General features: G+C 44.3%; 1 protein-coding gene across 4 annotated transcripts in view; it reads left to right on the top strand.

Moving 5' to 3' along the window:
* The window catches only part of coro2aa (coronin 2Aa), a 47,969-nt gene that overhangs the window by 25,903 nt on the left and 9,900 nt on the right, over positions 1-12,166 (top strand). For 2 of the 4 annotated variants that reach the window (XM_023961375.2, XM_004065922.5), the window contains exons 2-5: positions 1,557-1,757; positions 8,728-8,844; positions 9,045-9,194; positions 11,009-11,188. In XM_023961375.2, the coding sequence (XP_023817143.2) occupies positions 1,557-1,757; positions 8,728-8,844; positions 9,045-9,194; positions 11,009-11,188 (648 nt within the window). The remainder of the gene's footprint in view (positions 1-1,556; positions 1,758-8,727; positions 8,845-9,044; positions 9,195-11,008; positions 11,189-12,166) is intronic. The other 2 variants (XM_078943555.1, XM_078943556.1) reach the window with 1 other exon arrangement.

Here is a 12,166-nt window from a genome sequence, read left to right as displayed (position 1 = left end):
AAAGAGGGCCTGAATCTGTGGATCATGCTGTAAACGTACATGTATTCTATTTCCATGGATAACTGAGCTGGATAGAAGCAGCATAAAGACTCATTGTTTAATCATCTTATTAAAAATGAAATATTTTGGATTCAAAGAGAACGGAGGGGTTAACGTATTTCTCATAGAGGTTTTTAAAACTGTATTTTTTTCAACTTCCTAAATGATATTTTGGTGGTTTTTGTTATTCCATTGCATCAACACAGTCACACTATACTTTTTCCCCTTTTCACCACCAGACAGACATCTGTTACTATTTTATAAATAAAGCTTTTCCTTTGTGTGACGTCTATATAGCGCATGCGTGGGCTAATCTGCAGCATCACCTGCAGTCAAGCTTCACGCCTCCTTTAGGTCCTGCATTGCATTTAAGGTTACAGACATGCAGACTGACCTAATTCTGGTCCGTGCCGCAATCACTTCTTGCACCTCAGCAGAACCAGCGCATGCATGACTTACTCAGACACGCCCTGTGTTCGTCCGGATGCACCTGCCAGTGCAAAGTCAATGGAGCGCTGCTTTTTAACAAGGACGTGTGAGGCAGGAAAACTTTGCACAGGCAGGGAAATTGGTAAACACACGTGCAGCACCAGGTGCATGCCATGCACCTGCTGCAGGATGAACAGATTTCATTATTTAAATGGGATTTCAATGGTGATGAAGCATCAATAATAAAACTAAATCCTGTTGATTCAACTTAATTGTTAGTATTTGTGACAGAAAATGTAAAAAGTGATCGACAAATCTTTCCTTGTTTTATTTTATCTTCAGTTTGAACAGCTAAACGTTATTTAAATTACACATATAAAGCGAAAAAGTAACTTTTATGAGCAATTATTCAAGCACAACTTGGCATAAAACCTTAATGTTGACATCATGGTCAGGCTGTAGAATGTTTCATGAATTAATAATTTTGTTTAAAAAGTCTGAATTTGTTTGAATTAACAATTTAACTATCTTTTTACTACTATTATTGTTGTAAAATAGATACTAATGTCTTAGTGATAGTGATTAAATACTAACATAAATAAGAGTTTGTTAGAATTTTTGACTGAAACTAAAGAAAATACTGTATTTCCAGATAGAGGTAGTAGAAATACAACAATTTTTCAAATAAATAAAAGTTAAAGTCTCTAAAGCACGTCCTTGTGGAACACCTCAACATATAGTCGATAATTGCCCCCTCTATTCTACTGTTGTTGTTTATTTTAAAGATTTAGCTTTTTCGAAATCATATAAATTGGTTTTTTTAAGGTTTTGTGTTCAAATATCTGTGTTTTAGTAAATTTGTGAACACACTTTTCTTTTCACATAGTTTTTCTCGTATGACAAATGATCAATATACCTGTGTCAAAACATGGCTACAGTTAAATAAAAGACTTGTTTTTGTACTTTAAAGTAGTTAAAAAGGTTTTTGTTTTTTTTGCTTTCTACGATCTAACCTTGGCTCGTTTTAGATTAACTAAAATGCTTGAGTGTCCTCAATCAATCTCTCCTATGGTCCCTCTCTTTTCTAGATGACATGGCGCCCTCAGTACCGCTGCTCCAAGTTTCGACACGTGTTTGGTAAAGCTGCGACCAAAGAGAACTGCTTCGATGGCGTGCCGATCACACGCAGCGTCCAGGACAACAACTTCTGTGCGGTCAACCCTCGTTTCCTGGCCGTCATCACTGAATGTGGCGGAGGGGGGGCCTTCCTAGTGTTCTCGCTGCATCATGTGAGTATCTGCGTCCCGTGCAAGACACACTGCCAAACTTTTTTTGAACAGTTTTTTTTAAAGACATACTCGTGTGGAGTTTGTTTCTGACGTGTTCAAAGAACACTTTTAGCAGCTCATGTTGTCCACAGAGGCAAGCGTATCATTACGGAGCTGCCAGCAGGTCAGACGGGTTACAGATTTATGTTCCTCCATCAGACAGAAATGCTGTTCCATGAACGCTGCCACACTGATTATTAAAATAAATGACATTTCCTCTGAGCTTTAAAAGTCACTGGAATAATTGTTAGGTATTCTCTTCGTGGCCTTGCACAATGTTCTCAAATTTTATGATTCCAAACCCACTAGTTTGTCTGGTTATTCGGTCGCTTTACCTGGTTGTGGGTTTTTATGGTCCGCTTTGTTTTTCACAATACTTCCTTCTTAATTTAAACAAAAATTTTGCCCTCGCCACAAACTCAAAAACTCACTGAAATGTGCAAGTCCCAAATGCTCAATGAAAAAGAATTTTTAGTGAACAACCCCCCACCCCACCCCACCTCCACCCCCGAACCCCCAAGAAAGAAAAGAAAGTATGACATCACATTGGGCAAAACTGTCAAAATAATGAACGGCGCTAATATTTCTTGGAGCTAAAAAAAAAAACAATTCACAATTCACTTCTGAAACTGAAACACGCTTGTCCAAAGGAAGTTTTAAAATAATTATGGGATGAACACAAGATCTACAGCTGGCAGTCATTTTGTGGCAGTGTCAGATTTGGTGATTTTCACATTTTTACTTGATTTGAGAAAAGGAAATTTTTCCCAAATTTCACACAGGCCACCATCTTGAATTTTCAAAAGAAAAAGTACCAGCTACAGATTTAAACTCCTCCTAGAATTGCAAAAACAGCAAAATTATAAAATGTATGATCTTAGTCGGGGTGGGATTATATAAGGTCAGTTCTTCCCTCTCCTTTTTAAGCAATAAATTTACCGTAAATCAAGCTCTACTGGACTTCAGCTATTGATCACTATATTTTATTAAGCAAATGTGACTTAAGTGTGTCTTTATTTGTTTTATTTTTTTTTTTATCCGTGCTTTTCATCATTTCTGTAATGAGTTTAATAAATCTGTGTGAATTTTTTATTGTATTGACTTCAATTAATGCTTGAAATCAATCAATCAATTTATCAAAATCAATCAATCTATTGCCTCCTGCCTCCCAGAGCATCATTGGGAAGCTAATTTTGAAAAAATGTTGGAATTAGAAGTTAACAATTTTAAACAGCATTATCGTGGCGAACTTGGAAAAGTGGCGTTTCTCTGTTGTTCGCACAATTTTTATCAAAATATTGTGAAAATGTAACACGTCGTCTTTGACTCAAGCTGAACCTACAATATGAAATTATTAGAAATGTGGGTGGAGTTGAAAAAAAAAACACTCTCGTTTCCATGAAACCAAAAATGTTCTTTTGCAGATTCTCCTAAAAATGGATAGCTGTCCGTCACCCTTCGCGACAAAAAAATAAAATGGTCAGGTCCGGTGCCTGGGTGGGGCGGGCTGGGGCGCTGCGTGGTCCTCTGGGCTTGGGTGTGGGGGTGCGTGGTGGGGGGGTGGGGTGGTGGTCTGGCTTGGCTTGGGGGGGTGGTCCCTTTGCCTGTGCTGGGGGGGGTTGGCGGGGGGCCCTGCTCGGGGGGGGGGGGGGGCAGCGGCGCCGGATGGGCTGCCCAACTGCACCTGGGGCTGGGATCGGCCCTTCCCTGGCTCTGGGACGGGACGGGACAACCCTCTCGGGGCCCCCGGTCGCTCTGGGTGTCACCCGCTTCGGCTGCGGGGTCTGGGGTGGGGTGGGGTGGGGGGCTTGTCGGCCCTGTCCTGTGGGGGGGCGTTCTGGGGGGGAGGGGGGGCCATTATTGGTACGGGTCGGGGGGGCTAACGGGTCGGGGTCTCCGCTGAGGCAATCGGTGGTTGCCTCGGCCGGTTGGCCTCCTCGGTCCCGTCGAGGCCTGACCAGAGCTCCTCTAGGGCCGGCGTCTGGGGGTGGGGGCCTGGGCTTGCTCCGGGTGGGGGCGACGCTTTCTGGCTCCTCTCTCTCTGTGTGGGGTGGGTGGTGCCGGGCCTGGGGTGTCGGCGCCTCCGGGGGTGGGGCCCCTGGGCTGGGTGGCCCTGGCCCCTTTGCTGGGGAGGGGCTGGGGGACGGCTGTTTGACCACCAGGGGACAGTCTACCAGCTGTCCCCAACTTACCCCCTTCCTCATATAACCTCATATTAGGGTGAGGGGGTGGGGGGCCTAGCCTGCGATGCGCCTTGGGGGGGGGGGGGGGGGGGGGGCTACTTGGCAGTGGCCCCCCTCCTATGGTTGCCGTATGGAGTGGGCCCCCCCTCTTTCGGTTTTATTTGCACCTTAGACATGTAGGGTCCTTGGTAGTGGGGGTGCTTGGACATCACTGCAAGCAAGCACCAGATGTCCTCCTGGCACCCTACCCGCCAATTTTAACCGCACCTTAGACATTTAGGGCCCCTTGGTGTGGAGGGTGAGGGGACATCACTGTGAGTAATCAGGAGATGTCCCCTTAGTGCCCTACTCGCCAATTTTAACTGCACCCCCCTTAGTACACACACCCCTCCCCCTTCAATATATACACTCAAACATAAACACACACACATGCACACAAACACCCTCTCAAACACCCATACACGCACACACATTTTACAAGGAAGGTGGGACCTGGGTCCATCTGTCCCCTACCCCTTCCCTGGTGGGGGGTGTGGGCCCCTTGGCGATGGCGGCCGTGTCCCTTGGGTGCCGGCTCCCTGGGCCCGGCGGTGCTCTCTCCGCGCGGTGGGGGGGTTCATATTACACCTGAGCCGGGGGTGTTCGTGTCCCTGGGGGGTGGGTCCTGGTCCTTGCCCCTGGGCGCTGGGCCCCGCCAAACTTCCAACATGGCCGAGCCTGGTCGGGCCATATTTATAACACCCCTTGTGGGCCACCCTTTTTTCCCCGGGGTTCCCCCCTCCTGGGCGGGGGCGGCGGGCCCCTGCCTTGCTCCTACCTGGACCAACCGTGGGCCGGGTGGGTGGCTGCCTGGGGTGCGGAGCGGGTCTCCCTTGGGGGGTCCTGGCTCGTACCTGGGGTCGGGGCGGGGGGATGCCCGGAACTCCTGGGTGGTGGTGGGGTGCTCGTCTGGGGCTGTGGGCGTCCCTCTCTGGTGGGGCCCTGCGTTGGGCTCTTCCGGCGTTGTTCCCTGCCTGTTCCCGTGTGGCGTTGGGGGAATTCCGGCTGCCGCTGCTGCTGCGGCGGGGGTCTGGGTGTGGGGGTGGCTGGGCGCTCCTCCTCCTTCTTTTCACATTCCACCATCCATTTTAGAAGAACATAAACACTCACTTGAGCACAGGTGTTAGCTCACCTTTGCACTAATAGTTTGCATGATTGAATGAATGAAAGATCTCACACTAGTTGGTTTTAAGGCATAGGTATGCGTTCGTGAACACTATCTGTTTTGTGTACATGTTGACATGTGGACATTTTTGCAGCTAGCAGGTGTGTTGATAATATTTGAGTGTGTGTGAACAGGCCCCGCCCTTTTTGTACTACATTTGAACCGTACCGTAATGATAAACAACCAGTAAACCTGTCTGCTCTATGCTGCTTCATGGTCTTACCCCCCTTCCCCTCCTATTATCACCCTCTTACCCCCCCCTCTCTCTAACGTCCCTCTCTCTTTCTCCCCTCTTTCCTTTTCCGTCCGGTCCAACACCAAAGATTTTCAAACATGATTGAAATTAATAAAGTTTGGCCTCATTTACAAAAGGGGTTTATTCAGACATACCTTTGGTTTGTCTGAAGATGAATAACCCCTCTTGTTAAAATAAAATATGTCCAACACAAGAGGCCCTCAGCTCTCATCTGTTTGCCTAGCTGTTGGACAGGACAAGTTAAAAAAAAAAAAAAAAAAAAAAATAAAAATAAAATGGTTGCTATGGAGATAAAACCAACAGAAAGGCTGCCATTTTGAAAGGGGGCAGCAAAGCGGGTGGGTTTTTTTTTGGGGGGGGGGGCATACAACACCACTCGCGACTTTCATTTAATTTATTTTTTATTATTTCCAACATTAATTCTATTAGAACATGTGTTCTTTCCATGATAAATGTTAACATGTAACAACTTTATGAGAAAACCTTGACATGAATTTTAGGACACCTGCAGACCTAAGAAGAGGAACAGGGGTGTACCTGTAATTTATTTTATTTTCTACATTGAATTAATCCTAATACCACTTTTTTTTTTTACCTGAATTAGCAAACCGATTAGAAAACTTTTCGGTTTTTCACTGGATCCAGCGCTGGTCGCCTTGGTGGGAAAAACACAGCAGTTCGGGTGGAGCTGCTGCTTTCTGACGAAGGAGATGGAGTTGAGTTTGCAAGTTTGGGCACAGCTCCTATTTTGTGGAAATGCTCACTCATCAAGTCTGATTTTTCAGGGAACGGTGATAGCCAGCAGGCAGCACCTGATGGATTTATGTGAATGAAAACAAATCGTGGCTCACTTTCAATTTCTCTTTCTGCTCTACATCGTTCGATCGGTTAGAAAACGATAAGAGCTGCTAAAGGGAGTGAAGTTAAAGGCACCTCATAGTATGACGGCGCGCTTGTTTTTTGGCTGGAGCTTCCAACACTATAAAGCAATCTGATGCCACCACTACAGTTTAGGTGTCTGCCAAAATCCAAAGTTCCTCTGTAGACAGAAATCCTATATTTTTTTAAAGACCCTCTCCTTTTTGGTGTTTTTAACATGTTCTTGTGGTGTTTTTTTCATGATGAAGGGCATATTTAAATAAAATTACGCTCAAAGGTATCAATTTAGATCAGGGGCAGACGAAAAACTGATCGGAGTGGGAGGTTTTGGTTTCTCTGCCTGAAGTCAAACTCTAGGATAATAAAAGACCTGCGTCTGAGCAAATCTTTCCTTTTCTATTGTTCTTCTTTGTTTCTCTTACTTTTTGTGCATTGTTCCCTTTTGTCTTCCTCACCACCAGGATTCAACAGCAGCTCTTTCATCCAAGCCATCCCATCTACTGTTCCCATCAACAGTGAACTTGTTCGCTTCATTTAAAAGGATTTATCAATCTCAAACACTTCTCAGTGCTTTGCCTCCTTGCTGTTCGTGCCCCCCCCCTCTCTGGCATGCTCACAAAGCGTATAGGAGCTTAGGAATGACATAACTCATGGTTTGAAGCCCCCCCCTGCTCTTTTTTTTGTCTCGGGGAGGTGGAACTTTGGCGCTCCTGCTCCTCTTCTTGACCACCTTTGTGTGGACACAGATATGCTGTTGCTCCCTGCTGAGGGGAGGTGTCGGTCATGACCAGAGCAGAACGTCTTCTTCTTTCTGCTTGTTCTGGATTCTGTGGGTCTGCAGGTGTGTGCCTGTGTGTCAGGTTGTGTTCGTCTGTAATTAGTCATCTCATTGGGGCAGAAAATCCCAACTGACTCATCCCTTGTTATACGATGATCAAATGTGGGGTATTTGTCATAAGTATTTTGTGTAATTCTGCTTTCAGTTGGAATGGTTTGATGTTAATGTCATGGTCTGGTGCACAGCAAGCAAGATGGAAGCGCATGCCCGGGCCTGCAAATACCAGCACATCCTCTTTAGTCAGTAACATTCCTTCATCCTCTCCCAACTGGAGCTGCTCTTAGAATGTTTCTTATTTTTAAAAAAGCGTCACAAATCTCCTCTAATGTTTGAGTGGAAATCAATAGTTCGTTCAAAGTACAATGTGGCCCCACAAAGATTCTGATAAATGTCCTAGGGAGATGTTATTTAAGTGAGTAATGCTGGCTGGAGCTTACGTCTGAGAGAACAAAACATCTGGCAGTCAGAGAGAAGCTTGTTCTCTCATCTACACTTACCTCATACCCCACTCATGCTCATAAATGCAAAAAACATTTCTGGATAAATGAGCGTTTTATTGCTTTGCAAAAACAAAACAACCTCCTGATCTACAGCTGCTTGAACTTTGGTGTTTAAAGTGAAAACGTGGACATGAATCGTCAGAGCGTTTTGGCTACAACTGCTCAACTGTGATCATCCAGTGGATTTTACCGAAAGTTCACACCAACCGTCGGGTTTAAAGGTTGGCTGTTGGTGCTGCCAGGCATGCTGACCTCTGGTGGGTGTATGAAAACTGGACTGAGCCAGCGTGACGGCACCCAAATGACTCCAAACAAAGGAAATCAATGTATCCGCCATGTTGACGTCAGACAGTCAGTAATTGGTCCAAGTTGGGCTGAGTCAACATTTCTATGGCAATCCCCCTCACCAATCAGAAGTGATCTTGCTTGAAGGCCACACCCCTACCATTTGAAAGCGGGAGAGTCTGTTAATTGACGTGAGACCACATGCTTTTATCTGAGTTTATAACTTGGACTGCAGAGAGAGTATCATGAAAAAAAGATGAAGATTATTAAGAACATGTAAATATTAATAGTATCAGATCAAGAATGGTTGTTCTGACAAATAGAATGGCAGAGTAACAGCTGTTTGTTTCTCAATAGAAGTCGATAGGATTTTGGCGTCTTGGATCCAGCAGCTACTTCCTGTTTGGAACCCATACACATGAAACTTTAAAGCTGATGAGCTAAAGCAGCAGATGCTGAGTCCCCACAACTGGACAATTATGGACTGAAAAACTATTTTTTTTGGTTCATTTTTGTCTGATTGGGTCCAGATTTGGTGTAGACATCACAAAGTGAAATACATTATACTTTAATCGACAAAATACATCAAATTCTACTCTTTTTTTAACCAAAATTTGCTGTGCTGAAAGGTATTTTTTTTCTGTTTCTTCATTCTTAGACCATTAAACTCTTGATTTTTAATCTAAGCTGTATGCAAATCAGAGAAATGTACTTTAAGTGAGATAATGTTTTGGTTTTTTTGCAGGGCTGCTCATTTTTGAGTAACTTTTTTTTGTTTTACTTTAGACGGGTAAGTTGGACCCTCATCACCCTCGAGTATCCGGTCATAGAGGCAACGTGCTGGATATCAAATGGAATCCATTCAACGACTACTGCATTGCTTCCTGCTCTGAAGACACCACGGTGTGTGCACACACACACACACGCACACACATATACAAAGTGGCTTAAAAATACACAAAAAAACAGCTAAACCAGTTAACCCCAACCCTCTAGTCACGGCCAATCTACTGAATACAGACAAAACAAAACAACAAAAAAAGGAAAAAATGAGTTTTCTCCTCAGCTTGTTTTCATCAAATGTGTCTTGTTTGGGCCTGCAGGTCAAAGTGTGGGAAATCCCTCCTCATGGCGTGATGAAAAACCTGACGGTGCCCTGGAAGGACCTGCAGGGTCACAGTCGCAGGGTCAGCCTTGTTGAGTGGCACCCGACCGCAAACAACATCCTCTTCAGCACAGGCTACGACTACCAGGTAACACAAGCGTGAAGGGTGGGAGGGGGACACCAACACATCCCACGTCTGACACCAAGTGGAGCATTGACTGTAAAAACAATGGAGGGGGTAACGTCACTCATAGAAATGAGGCAAAATCCCTCACCATTGCTTCCTGATACGGGCGCCGCCATGTTGAAACCAGTGGCTCTGAGTCATCGTATCTATGGGAATGGCGACAGTAGTTGCCATAGATACTGTGACTCAGAGCAACTCTGACCAATCACTATCGACTAGTTTCAACATGGCGGCGCCCATATCAGGAAGCAATGGTACTTCCTGTTTGGGAACACGAGAAGGGAGGGGTTGAGCTGTCCATTGTTTTTACAATCAATGTGTGGGAGCAGTTTCTATGAATGATAACAGAAAATAAGAAAGAAACTGGGGGCTACATTATTCTTTGAATGCATCTAAAACTCCAAGCAAACGTTAAACTTACCATTGATTATTCTTGCCTTTTACTGCATTTAAACACATTTATTTAAACATAAATGTGTCCAAACACATGCAGCTAGGTAAATTCTATTAACAGTTTTTGATTTAAAACAAATCTTTTGTGTCCTTTAAGCCCCATACACTTTGAGCACATGTCCAGAGCACAATTTTAGCAGATGGTGTTCACACTGGACTGTCGCTACCCAATACTAGCGCACGTATTCCCAGTTGGAAGAGTCTCGGCAGGAAATGTCAAAGTGGGACAAATCTCTTCAATCTTGCTCCAGGCTTTTTCTTAGACAGCTCTATTCCAAGATATGAAAGACTTGGTGTTACAGAATTCTGTCCACAATGATTGATTCTCATTCATGATAGACTTTTAAACGGTTGGCCTGTCCGTGTGTGGATAAAGGACACTACGTCACTACCAACGTACCAACTGTCCATAATCGGTCAAATCAACTGGTTTAGCTTTCAGCTCCTATTTGCACGTTCTGAACGTAGAGCTTAAAACTGGACTTAACAATCTGCGTAGTGACAATTGAATGCAAGAGTTTTGAACGCGGAAGCCAGAACACGCCTTTCCGAGCGTCATGCCAACCGACGCCTATAGATCCTACAGAGTGGGAAATTTCTCAAAGCTTGGAGATTCTCAGTGCAGAGAGGTTGAGTGTGTATAAAAACTCTCTACAGACAGATGTGCGACAACAGCTGCCCCTCTGAGATCACTACTTAAGTCTCTCCCTGTTAGCGTTGTGTTTTAACACAAATACCAGACCTGCAAACTGCTGTGAAATTCAGGTTTTAATCAACCTACTGATCAGTTTTATTTAATGACACAAACCTGAAAACCTGAAACAAACCAGATGATTTTTATTATATCCCGATCAATCTTGTAAAAGAAAGAGCCTGAGCTTTTATTATCACACATCAGAATGATATGTATGTGTACACTTGTGCGTTCTGCTTCGCTCTGAGGCGAGAAAACAAGGATTGAGGGAAAGCTTTATTCTGTTTTTTTAGACACAACTGAGTGGAAGGGCATGAATTCCTTTGAGATAAGAAAAGTATGTACTGTTCCCATTTGCACAGCTTTTGAGTACCACTCTCCAGGATAGTAAAGGCTCTCAGCCTAGCTTTTAATCAGCTTGAAACAATTTCTGCTGGATTCTCTCTTTAAATCATTTTCTTGATGATGATGATATAGAAAAATGCGCCCAGAGTTTTACTATGAAATAAATAACAAGTCATCCATTAACTAAAACCAGAGCTGCCTTTTTTCCCCTTTTATCTCACTCCAAGCCACGCATCGAATCCGACGCTTTGCTGAATTTGTGTGTTCTTCTTCACGTTTCAAGGTCATGATTTGGAATCTGGACTCTCCAGAGCAAGTGATAAAAAACCCCGTGCGGACCATCACGCAGCACTCTGACGTGGTCCTTTCCATGTCCTTCAACACAGACGGCAGCCTCCTCGCAACCACATGCAAGGACAGGAAGGTCCGGCTGATGGAGCCGCGCACCGGAAACCTGCTGCAGGTACCGTGCACGCTCACGCCGACCCAGAGGTCAATTAAGGACATAGGCAGGACTTGATCAGCTTAGCTATTATTTAGCTATTATTTATTTAGCACAGTTTAGTGGTCAAACCCATTGCAATCTGATAGAAATATGGCATCGGCTCTCTGTTAAACCATGGTCCGGGTGAATTCTCCATTCTGAATGGCTGCTGGGTGTGCATTTTAAAGTGATAATGGACAGTGATAATGCACGCCTAAAAAAGAAGTTCCAGTGACATAGCTTTAAAGTTCTATATCACTGTGCTGGCTTCTTTGAAACAAACTTTTGCTTCATCATCTGGACAAAAACAGCGGTAAGAGGTGAACTTTCATCACCATATACAGTACAGACTAAAGGTTTGGACACACCCTCCCATTCATTTGAATGTGAATATAGCTTTCCTTTGCCTCTGCAGTTGGTGCCGGCTCAATATATTGTCATGTTATCGTGACAACACGCCGCAGCACGTAACAACTACTACTACTTTTTTTACTTTTTGTAAAAAAAAAGTGATTGAAAAAAATAACAAGAATAAAGTACTAGAAACTGGTTAAATATATTTCTTTCTTTTGTAAGTAGCCGCGGTTACATGGGCAGAATATCTTGATCGGATCAATGGTCGGGTTAAAATTCACCCGTGCACATGGGCACAGAAAACCTTTTTCCGATTAGAACAAACGTTCCCATGGCTCACACTTTCGGTCGGAATGAATGATTTGGGAATGCGCAGTAGGGTAAAATCACCCGGGTGAGGAACCAGGTCCCATTGTAAACAAACCGCTGCCACAGACAGACAGCATGTGCAGCAGCTCCGTAATACGAGACGATCTTCCAAACGTGCTTTTATTAATGTCATGATTATTATGAAGCGCCTGTTCGCTCATCGTTATATTTAATCCGTGTGGTCAGTGCTTTTTTGTGGAAGAATTAAGATGGAAGAAGGCTTAGGACAGGCTA

The sequence above is a fragment of the Oryzias latipes genome, assembly GCF_053564925.1.
Source record: "Oryzias latipes strain Hd-rR chromosome 1 unlocalized genomic scaffold, Olatipes_Hd-rR_3.1 chr1_Y".
Taxonomy (NCBI): Eukaryota; Metazoa; Chordata; class Actinopteri; order Beloniformes; family Adrianichthyidae; genus Oryzias; species Oryzias latipes.
This window is presented reverse-complemented; position numbering and strand designations above follow the sequence as displayed.